Source organism: Humulus lupulus, chromosome X, assembly GCF_963169125.1.
Source record: "Humulus lupulus chromosome X, drHumLupu1.1, whole genome shotgun sequence".
Classification (NCBI taxonomy): domain Eukaryota; kingdom Viridiplantae; phylum Streptophyta; class Magnoliopsida; order Rosales; family Cannabaceae; genus Humulus; species Humulus lupulus.
The window spans coordinates 247,205,156-247,230,610 of NC_084802.1; the positions used below are offsets into that span (position 1 = coordinate 247,205,156).

The window sequence follows — 25,455 nt, forward strand, 5'->3', positions numbered from 1 at the left end:
GGACTTGTTATTTACCCAAAGTTTGATGAAGCCATTGTCTCACACGAGTTTAGACACAATAGAGCAAAAAAAATGCTTATACTCTAAAACTTATAATGACTATATCATTCTAGCATGCTTATATGTTGATGATATGTTGATATTAAGTAATGATATAAATGTATAGTAGAAATAAAGAGGTTTCTATCTTTTACTATTAAGATGAAAGACCTTAGGAAGGTTGATACCATAGTAGGTATTAAAGTAAGAATAAATGTGAATGGATATGTCTTAAGCCAAACTCACTATGTTGAGAAGATGCTTAACAAATTTGGTCATCTTAATATCAAAGAGACATACATGCCCTTTGTTTCAAGCCAAAAGCTTGAAAATAATAAAGGTAAAGCAGTGGCTCAATTAGAATACGAAAGTGCAATAAGGAGTTTAATGTATATCGCACATTGTACAAAAGCAGATATTGCATTTACAGTTAGTAGACTAAGTATGTTTACTAACAATCCAAGTATCAAATATTGGAAGGTCACGGAGCGTTTTTGGATACCTCAAAAAGACCAAAGATCTATATCTCCAATATTCAAAGTTTCCAAAGATACTTGAAGGATGTTCCAACACTGGTTGAATATCCAGTGTAGGAGGTAATCTCTCTACAACTAGTTGGGTGTTCACCCTCGATGAGTGTGAGGTTTCTTGGGATCTAAGAAACAAATATGTATAATTCATCTTAACCCATGAATAAAAGAAATTTTGAGCCTACCATACAACTTTCAAAACTGACTTTTAGACCTGTATTCTCAAGCACAGGCAAGAAAGATAAAATTTTGGCTTCTTAAAAGTGATTGTGGATTCCTCTTCTTTTCTATTCCTTATCTGAAAGGGGCCTCCCTTACTTCCTTCCTTTCTTCCAGTTTTGCCTCCCCTGTTGTTTTGGGTATTTATTTTTTTTCTCTAAATATAGAGCTTCAAGAAAGCAAAACATTCAATGTGACATTAAATACGTTTAACAAATTAAAAAATTAAGTTGAATTTACAAATAGAATAATTGCAAGACCCAAAATTAACTTGTGTAGCCTAAAAAATATAGAGATTTACAAGAGAAATCCAAAGACAGGAATGGTGTGCAGCAGAGGTAGATAATTTAGATGACACGAGTAACAGCAGCGTGAATTGCTTCCACCAAATGAGGTACTGTCCTTGAGCTCAAACCAGCCATGCTGATTCTCCTGCCCAATGTAGTATAAGCAATCATATGTAAGAGCCAAACAAATCAGTAAATGAAATAAGAACACCATGTATCCCCGTTAAGAGTATTGTGTAACTAGCGTTTGGATACAAACCAGATAACTTCCAAACTTGAACACTTGCAATGGAATGTAAAACAAATGTATTTTGCTTATGAAATCAAAATACACAGTTTTAATCTAAACTAAAAGTTAATTTTAGACCGAGGAACACAGTATGAAAGGGTTCATCATACGTGAGAAGTTTATTGCATTTGCATAAGAATGTGCCAAAGTTTCCAAACTAATGGGCTGAAGAGACTTTTTTCTTCTCGTTTTTTTTTTTTTTTTTTGATACACTGGGGATTAGAACCCCTCCCCCTTCCCCTCTCACTCACACACACACCCAACCACTTGAGCTAGCCTCTAGTAGCTGAAAAGACTTTTGAGAGCAAGTGAAACTTTTTATCTTACAATGACGACCAGTAACACAAGCTTGATCTAAACTAAAAGTTAGTTTCAGACCTAGGAAAGCAAAATACATAATGAGACAAGAATATTGAAAAAACTCAAAGAGAACATGATATACTAATCAAATATGATATATAATTCAAAGTTAATCAAGACGCTATAGACTTCTTGGTCTCAAACTCAATAGTATGTAAAATTAGAGGGAAGCTGATAGGCCACCACTAACCTATGTGTACACACGGAAGAAAAGGAATGCCAAGGAGACTGCCAAGTCAGCAGAGGAGAGTGTAGAAACTGTAGAGAATTAAGGGGATGGGACAAGTTTGCTATGTGGGCAAGGGTAGTATACGGTCAGGTACAGGATTGCTAGTGTGCACCTGTTAGTAAATAAGGACCAGTAGAGTAAGGAAGAGGGTGTGGAATAGCTAAGGTTGTAGAAGGAGAGAATACAGGCTCTCGAAATCCTGTTATTTCTTTTATTCAATGAAATTCCTTCATTATTATCCTATTTCTACTGTTTAGTGTTGCTGAATTAGCAGGGATGCCCTATCAATTGGTATCACAGCATTGATCCTCAATGGCCAAGAAATTTGAGGCAGCCGTAGAGGCTTTGGAAGGAAAATTTTCGAAACTCCAGCAGGAGGTGCAGTCTGAGTTAGCAACCATGAAGACAGATATGTCCTCTGTGAAAGAAGGTATAGCTCAGATGTCGACAATGGAGAAAGCACTGCAGCTACTTGTTGCTCAGCTGAACCAACCAGCTCGTAAGGATCCCGGCGACTCGTCGGCTATCAAGTTTCAACCAGGCTCGACGCACAACTGACAGAGAGGCAACCATGGGTAATCAACCATCAGGATCTCACGATGTGCGATCGACTCCGTTTCCACCTCCAACCCACTCGGACTCAGTTTTTTTCTGCTCCTTGGTTTGGTCGAGACTATCGCCCACCCAGGATGGAGCTACCCTTGTTCTCGAGGGACAACCCAGACGGTTGGGTCTATCATGCCGAGAGGTATTTCTTGCTCTCCAAGATGACTGAAGCACAGATGTTGGAAACTGCTATCGTCGGCTTAGAAGGGGACGCCTTAACGTGGTTCCAGTGGGAAAACCAACGTCGACCCATCACATCATGGGCGACCTTGAAGGCTTTGCTGCTGTCGAGATTCCGTTCCCAACCGGTCGGGTCTTGCTCAGAAGAGTTCCTGTCGGTGAAGCAAGAGACCACCGTCAAAGAGTATCGTCTCCGGTGGGAGGCGCTAGCTTCTCGGGTACCCGACACACCCGAGCATATATTAGAAGGGAACTTTGTAAAAGGGGCTCAAGGAGGAAATCAGAGGTGCTATCCATATTTTAAAGTCCATGGGCCTTGCTCAGATCATGGATATGGCCCAACGTGTAGAAGAAGGCCCCCAAATGCTAGCTGGGTCAAGCCCGACTAATCGGACATCCACAACTAAACCAACAATGAGCCCTATCACCCCAATTCATTCTTTGTTTTCTTCATGGACGAACAGGACACCGTCAACTCACCGCCAGTCTTCTTCATCGTCGACAACCATCACTCAAGCTCCGACCAACACAATGGGAACCACCAAAGCAACTCCAGCAAAGCGTATCACAGAGGCAGAATATCAAGACCGAAAAGCTAGAGGGGTTTGTTTCAAATGTGAGAAAAAGTGGCACAGAGGGTATGAATGTGAGTTAAATGCTTTGTAGATGATATTGGTTATGGATGAGGAGGAGGGTGGTATGTACCACAGTAAAACTTAACAGAAATTAACTCAGAATTGAATAAAATCAGGGATTCATAAGCTTGAATTCCCTTGCTGCCTTTTCATTAAAAATACCCAGAATTCGAGAGCTGGGATTCTCTCCAAATACAACACAATTCTTACAGCACAAAGAACATAATACGTAATACTCCCCTTTAATACTCAAGCTCACAACTCTATTCTGTACCCCAATACATTGTACCCCAGCCCTTCTAACTACTTGCTGACCTGTCATTCCTTCTTACCCCCCTAGCATACACATACGTCAAGGGTGGCCTATCATTACCCCCGGCCCAAAGACGCACCTTGTCCTCAAGGTGGAAATCTGGGAATTGCTGCTGGATTGTGCCCAAATCCTCCCAAGTCGCCTCAAACTCCGGTAGATGTAGCCATTTGATCAACACCTGTGGCTGCTGAAATTGAGTACCGGGACGCAAGGCCAACATCGCTTCAGGCTCAAGAAGCCACTCCAGCTCTTCAGTCAAGTTGGACGGTAAAGGAATGGCTGTTTGATGTGGGCCTAAAGCGGGTCTCAACATCGAAACATGGAAAACTGGGTGAATTTTCGTTTGAGGTGGCAGTAGCAACTTGTATGCTGTCGATCCCACTCTGGCCAGAACTGGAAAAGGTCCAAAAAATAAAGGTCCAAGCTTCTGATTTTTTCTTTTTGCCAAAGTCTGCTGCCTATATGGTTTCAGCTTCACATAAACATTGTCCCCAACTGCAAACTGAACATCGCGCCTCTTTTTATCAGCTTGAGCTTTCATCTTTTGTTGAGCTCGCTGTAAATTCATCTTTAACAGATCCAAAATAGCGTCACGGTCCTTCAAATTTTTCTCCACAGCAGAAACAATAGTATGATTGCCTTCAATCCTTATCAACGGCGGGGGGTCTCTGTGGTAAAGAGCCTTAAAAGGCGTCATTCCCGCTACTGAATGGTACGCTGTATTGTACCAATACTCTGCCCATGCCAGCCATTTGACCCATTGTGAGGGCCGAGAGCTCACAAAACACCTTAAGTAGGTCTCCAAACACCTATTGAGTACCTCGGTTTGGCCATCTGTCTGTGGGTGATAAGCTGAACTATATTTCAGCGAAGTTCCTTGCAACTTAAACAGCTCCTTCCAAAAAAGGCTGAGAAATACTTTGTCCCTATCGGAAACAATGGACTTAGGAATGCCATGTAATTTGACGATCTCTTTGACAAAAACGGCAGCAACAGTAGCAGCTGTATAAGGGTGTAGAAGAGGTACAAAATGGCCATATTTAGACAAACGGTCAACCACCACTAAGATTGAATCGAACCCATTGGAACACGGTAACCCCTCAATGAAATCCATCGATATATCGTCCCAAACTTGGTCCGGTATAGGTAATGGCTGTAACAAACCAGCTGGAGACTGCGCTAAATACTTGCTTGGTTGACAAGTATGACATTCAGCAACAAACTTTTGGATATCTTGTCTCATTCCTTGCCAATAAAAATCAGCGGCGATGCGCTGAAATGTGCGGAATGCCCCTGCGTGACCCCCCATGTTGCTACAATGATACTCCTGTAATATCAGCAATATAAACGGCGAAGAAGAGGGAACTACCAGCCGCCCTTTGAACTTCAAACACCCCTTCGAAAAAGAGTATCCCAATACCTCTTTGCCCTGCTGAAGTTGCTGAACAATGGCAGCCAGATTTGGGTCTGTAGCTACATGATTCTTTAAATCTGAAACAGAAATCAGATTAGGAATGGATAAAGCATTGCAAGCTCCAATCTCTGGTACCCGTGAGAGAGCATCAGCGGCTTTGTTTTGAAAACCTGGCTTGTATTGGACCTGAAAATCATAACCCAGCAGCTTCGTAAGCCACTTTTGATGCTCCGTTGCTACCATTCTTTGCTCAAGCAAGTACCTTAAGCTCCGCTGGTCCGTTCGAACTATAAACTGGCGGCCCAAAAGGTAAGGACGCCATTTTTGTATAGCTAAAACCATAGCCAGAAGCTCTCTTTCATAAACTGATTTGCAGCGATCTCTAGGTGATAACGCCTTGCTGAAATAAGCTATTGGACGTTGTTCCTGCATCAAAACAGCCCCAATCCCCGTCCCCGATGCGTCCGTCTCCACTATAAATGGGGCAGCAAAATTTGGTAAGGCTAAAACAGGGACCTCACACATTGCTTTCTTAAGTGCCAAAAATGCCGCCTGAGCCTCTTCATTCCAGCCAAATGCATCCTTCTTGAGCTGGTCCGTTAACGGTCTTGCCAAATACCCATAACCTCTTACAAATTTTCGATAGTAGCCGGTGAGTCCCAAGAATCCTCTTAGCTCCTTTAAATTTCTGGGTGCTGGCCATTCTTCCATCGCTGCCAATTTTAGTGGGTCTGCCGAAACACCTGCTGCTGAAACAATATGCCCCAAATATTCCAGTTGTGACTGCCCAAATAAGCACTTCTTTTTATTTGCATACAACTGATGCTGGCGCAGGCGAGATAACACCAAATCTAAGTGCTGCAAGTGAAGCTCCAAGGAAGCGCTGTAAACAAGTATATCATCAAAAAAAACAAGACAAACTTTCTCAAAAACTCACGAAAAACATCGTTCATTAAGGCTTGAAAAGTGGCTGGAGCGTTGGTTAAGCCGAATGGCATAACCAAAAATTCGTAATGTCCTTCATGGGTACGGAAAGCCGTCTTCTCAACATCCTTTGCTGCCACCCTTATTTGGTGATAACCCGCCTTGAGGTCGAGTTTTGAAAAGACCCTTGCCCCATGTAGTTCGTCCAACAGCTCCTCAATGACTGGAATGGGGAATTTATCAGCAACTGTTTCACGGTTTAATGCTCTATAATCGACATCAAACCTCCAACTCCCATCTTTTTTTTTTACTAGCAGTACGGGGCTCGAAAAGGGACTGGTACTGGGCTGAACTATCCCCGCCTGTAACATCTCCGTCAACAATTTTTCTATCTCATTTTTTTGTATCTGCGCGTACCGGTAAGGGCGCACTGAAATGGGGCCAGCTCCTTCTCTCAAGGTGATGTGGTGCTCATGAGAACGGTGGGGTGGCAGTCCTTTTGGCATGTCGAATACAGCTTCATGTTTCTGCAGTAATCCTTGTATTTCAGCTCCATTTTCAGTCGACCTACTTTCAACTTCGGCAGTAAGTGCACCACATTGAATCCAATAGCCCTGTCCTTCATGCTGAACTGAATGAATCAAAGCCTTCAAGGAGATATGCGACTTGCATAAACTAGGGTCCCCTTGCAATGTAATCCATGTACCCCCAATTTCGAATTTCATGACCATGGTGCGCCAGTTCACTTGCATATTCCCCAAAGTACTCAGCCATTACATACCCAAGATAGCATCGGCTCCCCCCAGTTCTAACGGTAAAAAATCTGTCACCACCCGTAGCGACCCCAGGTCTAACTCCACATTCTTGCAAAGCCCCTCCGTTCGTACTCGTCCCCCGGTGCCCAGCAAAACCCCATAAGCTGTAGTCTCTGTAACGGGCAACTTAACCGCACTAACGAGGTCCTTCGACACAAAATTGTGCGTTGCTCCACTGTCGATAAGCACAGTCACTGGGTGTTCGGCTATTGACCCCAATATTTTCATTGTGTGAGCTGATGATATGCCCACTAATGAGTTAAGAGACAGCATCGCTAATTGTTCTTCCTGTACTGTTTCCTCCCCCGAATCTGGACTAGAGGGGGCTGACTCTTGGCTCTCTGAACCTTCGATCTCATCTGCAATCAACATCACATGCAAAGATTTCTGTTCACAAACGTGCCCCCGATGGAACTTCTTATCGCAGCGAAAACAGACCCCACGACTCTTCTTATCTTGGTACTCCTGCTCCGTTAGCCGTCGTAAGGGTGGGGGGGTGACCGGCGTTGCTGACGGCGGCCCAGTGCTGGTCGACGATGGTTGCGGGGAGCTGGCCAAAAACGCCGTAGTCGATCTCGTGCTGGGATGCTGCTGTGAAAATCTGGGCAACGAAATTGGGCCGGCCTGTGCCCTAGCCGATCCAGTTCGGTGGTGGAAACCCAATCCAGATAGGAAATGGCCCTCTTCAATGTGCTGGGCCGTCTCCATGATTTGGGCCAGGCCCGACGGTTGTAACACGTGCAACGGCCCACGGATCTCCTCCTTCAACCCCTTGATGAAACTTCCCTCCAAGACGTGTTCAGGAACACCGACTACTCTAGATGCCAGAGCCTCCCATTGAAGCCGATATGCTCTGACTGTAGATTCTTGCTTGACGGACAGTAGCTCTTCCGTCGACGACTCCACGGGAGCAGATCGGAATCGCACCATGAGAAGGTGCTTCAACAATGCCCATGAAGTAATCTGGCGACGGGAATTCTCCCATTGGAACCAAGTAAGAGCGTCTCCATCCAGGCCGATTATAGCTGCCTCCAACATTTCTGCTTCGCTCAATCGATTCAGAAGAAAGAATCTCTCCACACGGAAGACCCAACCCTCTGGGTTCTCGCCAGCAAACAATGGCAGCTCGATGCGTGGTGGTCGGAAATCACGAGATTGCTGTAAGTCAGGATGTGTAAACGGCTGCCCCGTCGACGGTGTTGGAGGTGGGTGCATCGCCGAAGGAGCTCCGATTGCTGGATGAGAGGAAGAGCTGTCGCCGTCAACTGCCTTCTTCTGTCGATCATCCGCCGCACTTGTACTTGCCATTCCCGGTCGCTGAGTTGACTGGAGCAGCTGCGTGATATGTGCAACCAAGAATTCCACCTTCTTTTCCAATTCTGGAATTCGTTGTGTGTCCGCTCGTAAAGCGTCCAGCTCCTGCGGCAGGTGTTCGATCTGCGATCGAATTGCCGTAACTTCCTGCCTCAGTTCAGACTGCACCTCTTCGATCTTCTCTTCCACCAGCTCGATCTGAAAATTTGGTTTCGGTCCCAACTTGGATCTGTTGCTCTGATACCACTTGGTATGTATCACAGTAAAACTTAACAGAAATTAACTCAGAATTGAATAAAATCAGGGATTCATAAGCTTGAATTCCCTTGCTGCCTTTTCATTAAAAATACCCAGAATTCGAGAGCTGGGATTCTCTCCAAATACAACACAATTCTTACAGCACAAAGAACATAATACGTAATACTCCCCTTTAATACTCAAGCTCACAGCTCTATTCTGTACCCCAATACATTGTACCCCAGCCCTTCTAACTACTTGCTGACCTGTCATTCCTTCTTACCCCCCTAGCATACACATACGTCAAGGGTGGCCTATCAGAGGGCAGTTCCCCACTTGAATCACCACCACCAACACCGAAATCCTTGGAGGATGCCACTGTGGAAGAAACATTAGCTACTTTATCATTGAATTCTCTAGTTGGTATCACCTCAGCTAACACAATGAAATTGGCAAGTAGGATTGGGCAGCAACCAGTTTCCGTTCTTATCGACAGTGGAGCGACACACAACTTCATTTCAGTCGACATTGTGAAGGCAGCGAGTATCCCAATTGCTGCCACTTCTTGTTATGGTGTTTTGTTGGGCACAGGTGGTAAGGTGAGAACCGATGGCATTTGTAGCTCATTGGAGCTTGATTTGGGAACTCTCCGAGTAGTTACTAATTTCCTTCCTTTGGAGTTAGGAGGGGCAGATGTAATATTGGGGATTAAGTGGTTGGAGACCTTGGGGAATCTGCAAGTTAACTGGCGTACCATGGTGATGAAGTTTGAAGTAGGAGGCTCATGGATAACTCTACAAGGGGACCCTAGTCTTTGCAAGTCTCTGATTTCCTGGAAGGCAATGATACATTCGGTGCAGCAAGGCGAGGGATTTTGGGTAGAGTTCGGGACCTTTACAGTGGAAGGAGAGCCAAAACTTACCTCTATACCATCACCGATAATGGCAGCTTTGGATAAGTATGATGTTGTCTTTAATATGCCGCAAGGGCTGCCACCTACACGAGCAAGAGAGCATGCAATTTGTTTGACCGAAGGAATGGGACCGATTAGTGTACGATCATATCGGTACGCTCAAGCTCAAAAAGATGAGATTGAAATATTGATGGCTGAAAATGTTACAAGCTGGGATTGTGCAACCCAGTACCAACCCCTTTTCGAGCACGGTACTATTGGTGAAAAAGAAGGACGACAGTTGGCGATTTTGTGTAGACTACAGAGCCCTTAATCAGGCTACAGTGGCGGATAAGTTTCCCATACCAGCCATAGACGAGCTATTAGATGAGCTACATGGCGCAAAGGTATTCTCTAAGTTGGATTTGAAATCTGGTTACCATCAAATTCGGGTCTGTGCCAAGGATGTGGAGAAGACGGCTTTCCGAACTCATGAGGGCCACTATGAGTTTCTAGTCATGCCTTTCGACCTGACAAACGCCCCTGCCACCTTCCAAACATTAATTAATGAGGTATTCCGTGATATTTTGCGAAAGTTTGTCCTTGTGTTCTTTGACGATATCTGTTAGGGTCATTTTAGGTTTGTTTTAGAGATCATTTTAGGTTGTGTTTTTAGTTATTTAGGATTGTTTAGTGCAGATTTACGCTTGTTTTCTATTTGTTTCAGGTTTTAATGGTCAAGTACATAATATGGCATGAGATGAGAAGAAATATGTTAAATATGATAAATAAGATGGATTTAGTGTTGATTGTGGAGTTTCAAGACATTATGTGTGGAAGATACTACATTAAAGACGCTCAACACACGTCGTTTATGCTTTATAACGCAAGTATGAGACTTTAAGCCGCATTTTGACCAGGATTTATTCACTTTCTGGAAACACTTCTAGAAATAGAAGTTGTAGATATTTCTTTTAGCTTTCCATATCTTTTTGAATCATTCAATTCAGAGTTATATTGAAGGAGTTATGATCAAAATACGATGAGCTGACGCTGCAGGCTGTTCAAAACGAGTTCTATTTTATTCTATGCAAAGTAGCAGCGCTACAAACCAGCGCCCCAGCGCTGCCGAGAAACAGAGAGCATGTTTTGATGCGGGTTGTAGCGCCTAGGCACTACATTTCAGTGCCCCAGTGCTATCAGTTTTCCAGAAGCGTGTTTTCAGACTTAATTACAGCGCCTCAGCGCTATCCCGTGGCGCCCCAACGCTAGGGTCCGTACGGAAACGCAATTTAAGGGAATTTTCAGGGGTAATCTTGTCTTTTCATGAAAAAATGAATTAGGGTCTATAAAAGCTTCCTTAATGACGTTTTTAGAGAGGAGGAGATCAGATTAAGCAAGGAGGCTGGAGAAGAAACAAAAACCTAGAGATCTTTTCTTTATCTTTTGATTATGTTAAATTCTATGTTTATGTTTGATTTAGTCATGTTTATGAACTAAATTTCTTATTGGGTTTTCTAATTGACTCTCTTGAAACTTTATTATGATTTAATGCATTTATCTATTTCTTCTTTATCTGAAATCTATTCAATTTGTGTTTATTATGTATGTAATTGACTGCGCACCTTTTACATATGATTTATGAATTTGAATCAAAATCTAAAAAGTGAGATTTGAATATGCTAAAATTGAATAGACATAGATTTCAATTTAGAACGAGAGTATCAAATTGGTTTATGTGATTTAGGGTTGTATTCATTGCTTCCTATTGTTTGAATTGACCATAGAAATATAGGGAATTCACATTAGGTCGAGTTTTCTATTTCTTAACTCGAATAGTTAACACTTTTGCATGCCTATCATTTCAGTGAGAAGAGTTTCAGTAGTAATTGCATTAAAAAATAATAGAGTGGATAGTAGAGAAGATTAGGATTCCTAATTGTTTTACAGTGAATTTAATCCTTGTGTTCTTGTTATTATTTGATTTCTGCAATTTTCATTTATTTCTGTTTTCTTGTTTTCAAAATTCACAAATCCAGTTTTCATTAGTCAAATAGAAATTAAAAATTAATTATTTGGTAATTGATAAATCAGTCTCCGTGGGAACGATATCGGTCTTACCAAAATAAACTACAAAAACAATTACGTATACTTGCGTAGCTTTAATTCTCGCAACAATATCTTAGTGTACAACTCTACTTTGGAGGACCATGAGAATCACTTGGACATGGTTCTAAAACGATTACAGCAACATCAGCTATACGCTAATCGTAAGAAGTGCTTATTTGCCCAAGGGCGGCTAGAATACTTGGAGCATATCATCTCAGCTGAGGGTGTAGCAGCGATCCCTGTAAACTAGCAGCTATGGCCAAGTGGCCCATTCCGAAGACCTTGCGAGATTTGCGAGGTTTTTTGGGTCTTACGAGATACTACCGTAAGTTTGTGAAGGGGTATGGACAGATTGCAAAGCCATTCACTGACCAGCTGCGCGCTTTTGGATGGACTAATGATGCTCAAGAGGCCTTTATTTGCTTGAAGAAGGCTCTGTGTTCAGTGCCTGTCTTAGCTTTACTAGATTTCTCAATCCCATTTGTACTAGAAGCGGATGCGTCAGGCAGTGGTTTAGGGGCTGTTTTGATGCAAAATCAACGGCCCATCGCTTTTTACAGTCAGGTCCTTTCCTCTAGAGATCGCACCAAGTCCGTTTATGAGCTAGAGTTGATGGCAATTGTGCTAGCTATTCAGAATCGGCGCCCTTACTTGTTGGGTCGCAAGTTTTTGGTTCGCACGAATCAACGCAGTCTAAAGTACTTGCTGGAACAGAGACTAGTGGCTTTAGAACATCAGAAATGGCTCACCAAATTGTTGGGGTATGATTTTGATATTGTCTATAGACCGAGTCTTGAAAACAAAGCAGCAGACGCTCTCTCTCGGATTCACCAAGACGTGTCTTTGGCTGCCATATCTATACCAACTTTGCTTTCTATTCCGAATTTACAAGCACACGTGGCGGCAGACCCATCTTTTGCAAAGATTGTGCACGAAATCAATTTGGGCAGGCACACAAGCGGATATTCTTTGGTTCAGGGGTGTTTGAAGTTTCGGGGCCGATTGGTTATTCCTTCCACTTCTCCATTCATCACGTTATTACTGCAAGAGTATCATAGTGGCAGTATTGGTGGTCATTCTAGGGTGTTTAAGACATTTCAGCGGCTGGCTAGAGATTTGTATTGGTCGAGTATGAGAAGAGACGTTCAAAAGTTTGTGGCGAAGTGCCCCACATGTCAGCAGAGCAAGTTCTTGGCTCAGTCCCCAGCAAGTTTGTTGCAACCATTACCAATTCCGGAACTAGTTTGGGATGACATCTCAATGGATTTTATTGAGGGCTTGCCAATATCGAATGGATTTGACACGATATTGGTAGTGGTCGACCACCTTAGCAAGTATAGTCACTTTGTACCTCTCCGCCTACAGTGTTTGTGCGTGAAGTGGTGAAACTTCATGGAGTCCCTCGCTCAATTGTTTCCGATAGGGACAAGGTGTTTATGAGCTTGTTTTGGAAGGAGCTATTTTGCTTACAAGGCACTCAACTCAAGCATAGTTTAGCCTACCACCCCCAATCTGATGGGCAAACCGAGGTCGTCAATAATAGTCTCGAAACATACTTGAGATGCTTTGTGAGTACTAAACCCAAACAGTGGGTCAAGTGGCTGCTATGGGCTGAGTTTTGGTACAACACCTCCTATCACACTTCAGCTAGAATGACCCCGTTTCTAGCATTGTATCACAGGGAACCTCCACCATTGATTAGATTTGAGAATGGAAGCACAAAGGTGCCAGCGTTTGAAGAAACTCTAAAAGCTCGAGATGATGTTTTGGAGCTATTGAAAATGAACCTCCACTGAGCTCAACAAACAATGAAGGTTCAAGTTGACAAAAAGCGCCGTGAGGTCCACTTTTCAATTGGTGACTTGGTCTATGCGAAGCTAAGACCTTATAGACAGAGATTCGTGGCCAAATGCCGCAAGGAGAAATTAGCTCCTCGTTTCTTTGGACCATTCCCAGTTTTGGCTAGGGTGGGGACAGTGGCATACCACCTTCAATTACCTCCAGATTCCAACATTCATCCAGTTTTTCACGTCACTTCTTCGTGCCGCTTTAAGACCACATCAGCAAGCGTCGACGTTACCTCCTGAGTTGACAGAGGACATAGAATGGCTCTGATAGGTATTTCCTGCCAACTCAATATTACAAGTACAGAAACCAGTAGAGCTAAGATAGAAATTCAGTGCAGCTTTTCATTGAACTAACAGGAATTAGAGAGCCTGTGTCTCTCCAAATACAAGTTTTCTCAGATAATTCACAATACACTCATTCCCTTACATTCCTCTATTATTCTCCTACTACTAGGTACACTCATGCACCCCTGCACCTGCCCTTAGGCTACAATAACTCACATAACTACTTTCTAAACACTAATTCCCAGTACTGCCCTTAGCTGACTTGGCACCCAATATACTCTTTCCTTTCCTTCTAGCGTACGCGTACGTCAATGGTGGGCTATCAATACCCCTTGCCCAAAGACTGACCTTGTCCTCAAGGTGAAATTCAAGAAATTGCTGCTGTAAAGTGGGAAAATCTTCCCATGTTGCTTCAAATTCAGGGAGGTTGACCCACTTGATCAAGGCCTGGGGAGGAGCCGTGTGTGTTCCTGGGCGCACATCAAGCACCTTCTCAGGTGTTAAAATCCATTCCATGTCTGCTGCCACCTCTGGAGGTAAGAGCGATGCTTGCTGCTATGGTCCTAAAGAAGGACGAAGTAGTGAGACATGAAAAACTGGGTGTATGGCTGAGTCTGGAGGTAGTTGGAGGCGATAAGCAACTGTCCCTACTCACGCCAAGACTGGAAAAGGTCCGAAATAACGCGGCACCAGCTTTTCATTACGACGTTTAGCCACCGATCGCTGCCTATATGGCCACAACTTCACATAGACTAGGTCCCCAACTTCATAGCGAACCTCTCTCCTCTTCCGGTCAACTTGTGACTTCATCTTTTGCTGGGCCCGTTGGAGATTCAACTTGAGTAGTTCTAATACGTCATCCCGAGTGCACAATCTCTCCACAACCGCTGATACCTTAGTACTCCCATGCTCAAACCGAACCACTGGAGGTGGATTTCGATGGTACAAGGCTAGAAAAGGGGTCATCCCAGCTAAAGTATGGTACGACGTATTGTACCAAAACTTTGCCCATGGTAGCCAAACTACCCACTGCTTGGGTTTTGTACCTAAAGCATCGCAAATACGTCTCAAGGCATCTGTTGACCACCTCTGTTTGGCCATCGGATTGTGGGTGATACGAAGTGCTATGCTTGAGTTGAGTACCTTGGAGGCGGAACAACTCTTTCCAAAAAAGGCTGAGAAATACTTTGTCTCTATCGGACACAATCGATCTTGGTCCCACGTAAGCGCACCACTTCCTTCACAAAAACAGTAGCAACTGTGGTGGCAGAGAACAGGTGGCGGAGTGGTATAAAGTGGCTGTACTTGGTGAGTCTATCCACCACTACAAATATGGTATCGAACCCATTGGACAGCGATAAGCCTTCAATGAAGTCCATTGAAAGGTCCTCCCAAACTTGCTCCGGAATCGGCAATGGCTGTAGTAAACCAGCTGGGGATTGGGCTAAATATTTACTTCGTTGGCAGGTAGCACATTCCGCCACATACTTTTGCACATCCTTTCTCATACCCGACCAATATAAATCCCTTGCTATCCGCTGAAATGTTTTGAATACCCCAGAATGTCCGCTTATACTGCTGTCGTGGTACTCTTGCAATACAATGGGAATGAATGGAGAGGTTGAAGGAATGACCAAGCATCCTCTAAACTTCAAACAGCCCTGCACTAAAGTATACCCACCAGTATCTCGACCCATGCTGATTTCATGGATGATTTTAGCCAATATCGGGTCTGCCTTCACATGCGCCTGTAAGTCTGGTATGGATATGAGTGTTGGTACAAAGATGACAGCCAAGGACACCTCGTGATGGATCCTAGAAAGAGCATCAGCCGCTTTATTTTCCAAACCCGGCTTGTAAACAATTTCAAAATCGTAGCCCAAGAGCTTTGCGAGCCACTTTTGATGCTTGGAAGCTACCAATCTTTGTTCCAGCAAGTATTTTAGGCTCCGCTGATCTGTACGGACCAAAAACTTACGGCCCAACAAGTAAGGACGCCACTTTTGTACAGCCAACACGATGGCCATTAACTCTCGCTCATAGACGGACTTAGTACGAGCTCTAGAGGATAGAACCTGACTATAAAAAGCTATGGGTCGCTGATTTTGCATGAGGACTGCCCCCACCCCACTGCCGGATGCATCCGCCTCTAACACAAAGGGAATAGAAAAGTCGGGCAGTGCTAGAACAGGCACGGAGCACATGGCGTCCTTCAATCGAACAAAGGCATCTTGAGCTTCTTTTGACCACCCAAAAGCATCCTTTTTTAACTGGTCTGTTAGAGGTCTTGCAATCTGCCCATAACCTCTTACAAATTTACTGTAATAACCAGTGAGGCCCAAAAATCCTCTCAAATCTCGTAAGGTCTTGGGAATAGGCCATTCCGCCATGGCTTTCAATTTGCTCGGGTCCGCTGAAACTCCTTTTGCGGAAATGATGTGACCCAAATACTCTAGTTGTTCTTGAGCAAATAGACACTTCTTGCGGTTGGCATACAATTGGTGTTGGGACAGCCTCTCCAAAACCATCACCAAATGACATTCATGGTCATCAAGAGTAGAGCTGTACACTAAAATGTCATCAAAGATAACGAGGACAAACTTCCGCAAAAAATCACGAAATACCTCGTTCATCAATGCTTGAAATGTGGCAGGGGCATTTGTAAGGCCGAAAGGCATCACAAGGAACTCATAATGGCCTTCATGTGTTCGGCACATCGTTGGCAGCAACACAAATTTGGTGATATCCGGATTTCAAGTCCAACTTGGAAAACACTTTAGCACCATGGAGCTCATCTAATAGTTCGTCGATGACCGGTATAGGGAATCTATCAGCCACTATAGCTCTGTTTAGGGCCCTGTAGTCTACACAAAATCGCCAGCTCCCATCTTTTTTTTTTACTAACAAGACTGGACTTGAGAAGGGACTATAGCTGGGTCTGACAATACCGGCTTGTAACATTTCTGTCATCAATCTCTCAATTTCGTCCTTCTGAGCTTGGGCATACCGGTATGGCCGTACGCTAATAGGTCCCATTCCTTCCTTCAATGCTATGGTATGCTCCCTTGCTCTAGGTGGTGGCAGCCCTTGCGGCATATCAAACACAGCCTTGAACTTGTCTAAAATGGTCACCACAGTTGGCGAGATTGGCCTTACCCTTGTTTCCTCCTCTACTGTCAAAGCCCCAAACTCTACCCAAAAACCCTCACCTTCTTGTTGCACCGTGTGTATTAGTGCCTTGAGAGAAAATTGTGATTTGCAAAGGCTGGGATGGCCTTGCAATGTTATCCATGATCCGCCTACCTTGAACTTCATTACCATAGTCCGCCAATTTACTTGCATATTCCCCAATGTTTCCAACCACTTGATGCCCAAAATCACATCTGCCCCTCCCAAATCTAACGGTAAGAAATCAGTAACTACTCGAAGAGGTCCCAAATCGAGCTCCACTGAACAGCAAATTCCATCGGTTCGAAATTTTCCTCCTGTGCCCAACAACACGCCGTAGCATGATGTTGCTGTAATCGGAACGTGTGCTGCCTTAACCATGTCAGTCGAAATAAAGTTGTGTGTGGCTCCGCTGTCGATGAGCACGGTAACGAGCTGCTGCGCAATCTTGCCCGCTAGTTTCATGGTGTTGGCTGAAGTAATTCCAACCAATGAATTCAGTGATAAAGTAGCCAAAGTTTCTTCACTCGTCATATCTTCTAATGGTTCCGGGGTTGTTGGTGGTGACTCCATTTGTGGGCTACCGTCATCCTCATCCATCAACAGAATCATCTGTAAAGCCTTCTGCTCACATTCATGCCCTCTATGCCACTTTTTTTCACACTTGAAACACACCCCTCTTGCCTTCTGATCTTGATATTCTGCTTCAGTGATTCTCCGTGTCGGTGGGTTCTTCATATTGACTGCTGTAGTACTTGGTGCCGGCGTTGAAGCTGAAGCAATCGAAGAATTTTAGCTGAAAATTGATGGTGGTTTAGGAGTCCAAGCTGAAATGGATGGTCGGTTTGGAATGATAGGGCTCAAGTTGTGCTTGTGAGGAGGTGAACGAATAAGTGAGGTCGGGCCACATAGCATCTGATGACTTTCCTCAACTCGTTGAGCCACATCCATTACTTGGGTCAAGCCTATGGGCTTCAGGATATGAATAGCACTTCTGATCTCTTCTTTGAGTCCTTTGACAAAGTTCCCTTCCAGAATGTGTTCAGGGGTATCGGGTACCCGAGAAGCTAAAGCCTCCCACCTAAGCCGATAGTCCTTCACCATCGACTCCTGCTTCACCGACAAGAACTCCTCGGCTACGAATCCGACTGGTTGCGCCCGAAAACGGGAGAGAAGGAGTGTCTTCAATGTTGCCCACGATGTAATCGGTCGCCTGGCGTTCTCCCACTGAAACCAAGTTAATGCGTCTCCCTCTAAGCCGATAATGGCTGTCTCGAGCATGTGGGCTTCGGACAGTTTGGACAACAAAAAATATCGCTCGGCTCTGTATATCCAGCCGTCGGGGTTGTCGCCGGAAAACAAAGGCAGCTCCATTCGGGGGGGACGGAAGTCTCGGCCAAAACAGGGGCCAGAAGAGAAGTGCTCAGGGTGGCCGACCAGTGAAGTCTGAGCAGATTGGCTCTCCAGTGACCCAACTGGTTGTCTCCCTGTCGTCGTATCACCGTCGACCGCTCGGTGAGTCCGATCGACACTTACAGCTGCAGATTGGTGGACCTCCTTACTGGTGGGTTGGTTCATTTGAGCGACAATTAGTTGCAAGGCCTTCTCCATGGCTGGCATACGAGCTAACCCCTCCTTCAGTGAACCCAATTTTGCCCTAACCGCCGCTAGTTCCGACTGAACTTCCTGCTGGAGCTCAGAATCTTTTCCATCCAAAGCCTCCACCACCGCGTCGAACTTCTTGGCCATTGAGGATCGGGAGGCTTTGATACCAATTGATAGGTATTTCCTGCCATCTCAATATTACAAGTACAGAAACCAGTAGAGCTAAGATAGAAATTCAGTGCAGCTTTTCATTGAACTAACAGGAATTAGAGAGCCTGTGTCTCTCCAAATACAAGTTTTCTCAGATAATTCACAATACACTCATTCCCTTACATTCCTCTATTATTCTCCTACTACCAGGTACACTCATGCACCCCTGCACCTGCCCTTAGGCTGCAATAACTCACATAACTACTTTCTAAACACTAATTCCCTGCCCTTAGCTAACTTGGCACCCAATATACTCTTTCCTTTCCTTCTAGCGTACACGTACGTCAATGGTGGTCTATCAGGCTCCTTACACCAGAGAAAGTGCTTGATGTACGCCCCGGTACGCATAAGACCCCTCCACAAGCTCTGATTAAATGGGCAAACATCCCTGAGTTTGAGGCGAACTAGGAAGACTTTTCGGTACTCCAGCAGCGATTTCCTTTTTTCACCTCGAGGACAAGGTGAGACTTTGGGCAAGGGGTATTGATAGGCCACCACTAACCTATGTGTACACACGGAAGAAAAGGAATGCCAAGGAGACTGCCAAGTCAGCAGAGGAGAGTGTAGGAACTGTAGAGAATTAAGGGGATGGGACAAGTTTGTTATGTGGGCAAGGGTAGTATACGGTCAGGTACAAGATTGCTAGTGTGCACCTACTAGTTAGTAAATAAGGACCAGTAGAGTAAGGAAGAGTGTGTGGAATAGCTGAGTAAGGTTATAGAGGGAGAGAATACAGGCTCTCGAAATCCTGTTATTTCTTTTATTCGATGAAATTCCTTCATTATTATCCTATTTCTACTGTTTTGTATTGCTGAATTAGCAGGGATACCCTATCAGAAGCCTAAATTAGACTACATCGTATATGCCACACTAGCCTTAGAACCTATCTGACTCATAGATAAAATACAAAAGGTTTCCTTGTTGGTTTTGCGTGATCATGCTACTTTTACCATGTAGAAGTGAGAAGTACATGTTATTATTACCCATCAGATGACATGTAGACGTGGTATTCTTTAGTTATGAAGGCAATTTGATCTTGGCTTAATCCTGAGAGAGAATACATTCCCACCTGCCTGATTATGTGACTCCAATCACCAGGTGTGCCTGTGAAATTTGAGAAAAGATGTTTTCTGACATGAAATTGAACCAAGTTGATACTTATACTTTGGATTGTGGAAATGATTTTCTATCAAGTTAAAACTTCACTATACGTACAACATTCATTTAACCAGCAGAAAAGTAAGGCACCTCAATAATCAAGTTCAGTCAAAATTCAAAATGAAAATACTTCCGCAAGAAAAAAATGATCCCTTTATCCATAAATTCAGAATGCATATACTAACATACGAATATAAGGGTGCATGATTATACTATTTATGACAAAATAGAATTATGGTGCTACAGTGAACTCATTCCTTTATTCTTGCTTTGCCTGCTCATGTTGCCTTCCCGTTCCCCATACCCAACTCTTGTTTGATATTATTTACCAAGAGAAGTGGATAAGAATAAAAATTAAAAACAAGGTTGATTAACTTGCCTTTATCACATAAAGTATTAACAAGTTTTTGTCGAATATTAATAAGGCGATCATTCATTTTCTTCAAGTCGCTAGTCCACTCGTTATACATCTCCCTGCAATTAAGCATCGTTAATTTTCAAGGATAGGTTTCAGAAAAAACAGTAAGTGATAATATTATCAAGCTTACGCGCACGCACACGCACAAAAACATGTCTCCTAATCAAGATTCAAATGATTACACTATGTTTTTGTTGCACCAATATGTAAGTTAAATTTCCTTAGGTCGTTTTAATTTCATCTAATTTGGATTGGGAAATTTGAGGTATTATGGAGCACTCCAATGGCTGAGAAAAAAATTGTGAAGATGAGCTTCCAATGGGTGAGCAAAACTTGAGCTATATTACATTTTTTTTTACCTCAATGAATAGTACCACTCTACATTTAGAGAGAACTATTCATTGACCTATAAATATTTTATTTTTTCTTTCTATTTCTTTTTTCATTGTATTTTATTCTTTTTCCTTTCTCTCTATCTCCTTTTCTAGTATTTAAATGAATAAAAAATATATTTAAATGATGTAGAAAAGAAAAAGAGAAGTTGATATATGGTGCAATGTTAATATTTGATGTAAAATAGAAAAAATAAGATTTTAGTGATGTATTTTGAAGGATAGAATAAAGCATCCGTGCTGGGCCTATATTTATTATTTATACCAACTTTAATAATTATTACAAAAATATCCCCCAAACCATTTTTTTGACAAATTTGCCCCTAACACAATTTCCATCTTCTCTCACTAAACAAAAATACTCCGACCATAAATCCCTCTTTCACCCAATTTAGACACACTCATCTAAAACAACACATACAATAAACACCCCCATTGAAGCACCCATCAAGTTTTTTTTTGTTCTTTTTAATGATTCAAAATCCAATCCAAAACTCAAACCCACTAAAGCATTCAATTAAACCACTAATAAAGGTTTCGAACACATTAGTGCATAATTTATTGGTTTTGATCACAATTTTTTCTGATCTGAAATCTACAGAATTTCAAACAAAAACGATGATCCCATAAAAATCTGGCCTCTAAAATCAAATTTTCATGGGACCATAGTTAACCATTGTTTTGACCTCTAAAATTAAGTTTTCTTGGGACCATCATTAACCATCATTTTAGCCTCTAAAATCAAATTTTCCATGGGACTATCGTTGCATAAAATTTGATAAATACTTTGGTGAAGCATAACTTTTTACTTGGTTGTCAGTTTGAGATGTTTTATTTTATTTTATTTTGGTATTTATTTTTAAATCTACATGTTTAGAATGTGTAGAACAATACATTTGGAATGTGTAGAACCTAACATTTAAATCATTTATGTCTCAATCTTCATTACAGACTCAAACAGACTGATTTTGAAATTTGAGGTTCTACACCCAAATTTAAGGTTCTAAACATCCTAAATGTGTAGATCTCAACAAAAATATCATTATTAAAAAACAAAAAATCACCTCAAATTGACAACCAAGAAAAAAGTTATGCCCACCAAAGTTTTTTATCAAATTTTATGCAACGATGATTAACAATGGTCCCATGAAAAACTTTATTTAAGAGGTGAAAATGATGGCTAACCATGCTAAAACAATGATTAACAATGGTCCCATGAAAACTTGATTTTAGAAGTCAAAACAATGCTAAAAAGATGCTTAACAATGGGAGACCAAATTTTCATGGGACTATCACAAACCATTGTTTTTGCTCTAAATTCTGAAGATTTCAGACTTGAAAAAAAATTGCGACCAAAACCAATAAATTATGCACAAATGTGTTTAAAACCTTTAAATTATTGTTTTAAGTGAATATTTTTGTGGGTTTGAAGTTTAGATTAGATTTTGAATCAGTTAAAATAAAATTTAAAAACTAGATGGGTGCTTCAATGGTGATGGTGTGTTTATTGTATGTGTTGTTTTAGAAAAGAAGTAAAAAAAAATTAATGAAATAAGTGCTTAAATTGGGTGAAAGAGGGATTTATGGCCTGAGTATTTTTGTTTTGGTCAGAGAGAAAGAGAAGAGAAGAGAGGGAAGAGGATGAAAATTGTGTGAGGGGCAAATATGTCAAAAAATGACGTGCCCTTGTTCAATACACCAATAGAGTATACACAACACAGATAGTAATGGAGAAGAAATTACGATTTTGATTGGAAAAGAAGGTTTCAGTACAAAAGCTAAACAGGTTTTTGAGAGACCTGTACTCTCCAGATGCAAATACTCACACTGAATTTCTGCATACCTCACTCTCATTCCCTGACCCCACCTATATTCTTTTTGCATAACTAACTCTGAAATTGCAGAAATACCCATAATGACTCACAACAAACCTGCCCAAACTACCCTTGAGCAGAAGCGTGCCCTTGCCCTTTTCCTCTCCTAGCATAAGTGAACCGAATCAAGGGTCTAACACATATTTTAGTAATAATTATTAAAATTGGCATAAATAATAAATATAGGGTATTAGGATGCATAACAACTCAAATTTCACCGTGGATTTTCATCTAGAAGTTTTCTCGTGTGTGAAGAGCCACTAGAAGTCATACATTTCAACCCAAGAAATGGCCTTTCATTCATAAAATCGTCTATACCAAAAATACACAATCTTAATCTAGAGAAGGAAATGAATTCTAACTTATCTATTACTGTTGCTCTTATTGACCTGCTCTATGCATGTGAAAGGAGTAGATTATTATTAAAAATAACTCAATTTCCTAATTCAGATTAGTGATACAAGGAAGAAGCAAAATGAGTTCGCATCACCCAATACCTGTCCTTTAGGATAGCCGTCACCATGGAAGCCCCATGGATAGGTGGATTAGAATACATGGGTCTTATCACAAGTTTCAGCTGGCTCTCAACCTCGATAGCCACTTCAGCTGTCTTGCAAACCTACTAAAAGGGAGTTTCCGTCAAATGTGCCAACAACAACAAAGCCATTGAGGTTGATGGACAAGAGTTTAGAAATGAGCAAGTACAAATGCATGCAGTGTTGATAAAAGAGTGATAATGTCCTCAGAATTATATAAATGTTTTAAAATGACAATAATTTCGGTCCTTACAATGAGAAGGGCACCAACACGTTCCCCATATAGTGCCATATTCTTTGAATAGGACTGAGCTATAAGGCTCTCACCGCCATCAGTAACAAATAATCGTACGGATTGTGCATCGGCATCCAAGTTTCCACTAACTAAACCCTAAGACAGCTCAGGCGACAAAGGTTATTCAAAAAATAATATCAAAAGCTTTGTACCTAGTTCTTGGAGAGCATATTTTTCAGGGTAAGATGGGGTAGAGAAAATGCCTCGAGCCAATGTTCAAGTACCAAGGGACTACTCTTTGAAATGTTCTAAATTTAAATGAATCAAAGCCTACCTGATAAGCCGAATCAAAAAATGGTAACAACCCCTTAGATCTTATGAACTGTCTTATTTGTTCCCACTCCTGAATTGTAGGATCAACACCAGTTGGATTATGACCACATGCTTGGAGAAGCACAATAGATCCAGGGGGTGCAAAAGAGAGGTCTTCCAACAAGCCTGTATCCAGAGCCAAGACAATCAATTTAACTCTCAATCAAATAAGAGTAAACAAGTTAGAAGTCAAATGAGACATAAAATATTTAAATTGCAACAGAACTGGCGAACAATTTCATCCAAAAAAAGTTGTCATAAAACCAATAATTAAAACAAAGTAGCTTCAAATATATAGACAATCCCCCAGACCTTGAAAGTCCAGCCCATGCGTTGCTAGATCGTAGTAGCGATACGTCTTCACAACCAGACCAACCGAAGAGAAAAAATTTGGGTGGTTTGAATAGGTAGGCTTAGGTATATATACTGACTTCTGCATAGGAAATAACAATAAAAACCATGGATGCTGCATTAGCACCAAGTAAAATGAATGCAAAAAAATAGAAATTTGAAGTATGTAGTACTTGGTGGTAATGTTTAGCCAAAAACTCAGCTCCAACTCTAAGGGAGCCACAGCCAGCCACGCACTGGACAGTAGTCACTCTGTTTTCTTTGATAGCCGGGCTACTTTCAGACAAGTGAAATATGCAACAGAATAAGAAAACCATTACACTTTCTGATTTAGAGAAAACTATTCAGTTGGCGATGTGTGACATAGATACATTCGATGATTTAAGACACGTTGCATATCACTGAGTATTCTAAGTATCTTAATGTGACCCCAAAAAAAATAAAGAAAAGAAGAAGGTAGCTTAGCACTTCTATTATACCTCTCAGCACCCAAAATGAGGTTAGAGCTCAATTCATTGAATTCTGGTATGCCAGCTATAGGAAGATATTCCTTACCCAAGGACCTACACCATGCCATGTTCAGTTTACTCAACCAGTGTTCATACAAAATCATATTGCAACTTGAAACAAAAATGAAGGTCTAATTAAAAAAAAAAACGTACAGGTCATTGACTAGAAGCTGCTCTACTCGTCTAACTACATTCAAAACAAAGGGTTTTCCCTCCTGTTGTGTCACAAGAATCAAATGACATATAGTGATTTTATTTTATTTTGAATAAGCAGCGCTCATGTATGTGTCTATATATATATATATATATATATATTGTGTACGGTCACAAACTACAAGTCTAGTAGTAAAAAATCTACAGAAGTGACATAAGAAAAGATTGAGAACACACCTCTGTTCTATAAACTCCAATACCCAGATTCAGCTTCAATGGACTTGGGTCTTCTCTGAAAGCAGCCATAACCTGTAGTTGAAACGACGATTATAAGTTGAAAGTAGAAGCATTTGATGACATTGAAGTAGAAGATGCTTACCGCATAGACCAGGGGTTCAGGAGCGAAGGGAACATCTGAAAACGCAGATTCACCATCTTGGGAGTCCGAACAAAATTCAGGAGACTCCATGGCCAAAATTCAGAGGTGTGGCCGTACGGAGATTGTGGGTGTTTGGGTTGGTGTAAACTTCAACCACCGATAAGAGAATTGCTAAGGGCGTGCCGAACAATTCAATATGTCTCACTTATTTAAATTTAAAAAATATTATCACGTAGACTCATTTTATTATTATTAAGTATGCCTACAAGGACCTTAGTAATTAAAAAATATATATTTTTAGAAATTATCCCTTATACGGTCTTTTATCATTATTTTTCATATTTAAGTTATTTATTTTTCTTTTTCATTTTTATAAAACATTTTATTCAAAATTAAAGTTTAAATATTTTTTTATTTGTTCTTTACTGTTTCTTCTACTCTTTCTCTCCCATGTCATTCAACCAAGTGTGCATAAAGAATTTACTTGTTCATCCTAAAATTTCATTTTATATAAGCAGAACCACTTTCGGTATAAATATATTTCAACTTTTAAAAACAAATAATTTGTACT

At 41.8% G+C, this 25,455-nt stretch overlaps 1 protein-coding gene across 7 annotated transcripts; it reads right to left on the reverse strand.

The window, feature by feature from the left end:
* Nucleotides 1-301: 301 nt before the first annotated feature.
* LOC133804663 (aspartate aminotransferase, cytoplasmic-like) lies at nt 302-25,091 on the reverse strand. Of its 7 annotated transcripts, XM_062242804.1 has the most exons (13): nt 24,885-25,091; nt 24,743-24,814; nt 24,506-24,567; nt 24,323-24,406; nt 24,017-24,119; nt 23,805-23,925; nt 23,455-23,618; nt 23,139-23,276; nt 22,847-22,968; nt 20,045-20,139; nt 19,491-19,611; nt 1,090-1,220; nt 302-957 (listed from the first exon to the last, which is right to left on the reverse strand). In XM_062242804.1, the coding sequence occupies exons 1-12, from the start codon at nt 24,972-24,974 to the stop codon at nt 1,136-1,138; spliced, it is 1,257 nt and encodes a 418-aa protein (XP_062098788.1). In that variant the 5' UTR covers nt 24,975-25,091; the 3' UTR covers nt 302-957; nt 1,090-1,135. The 7 variants fall into 7 exon arrangements, 6 of the variants coding, with proteins under 6 accessions (XP_062098788.1, XP_062098789.1, XP_062098787.1 ...); XR_009878569.1 differs by lacking the exon at nt 19,491-19,611; XM_062242805.1 differs by lacking the exon at nt 302-957 and having other exon boundaries at nt 983-1,220; nt 24,017-24,116.
* Nucleotides 25,092-25,455: the final 364 nt, after the last annotated feature.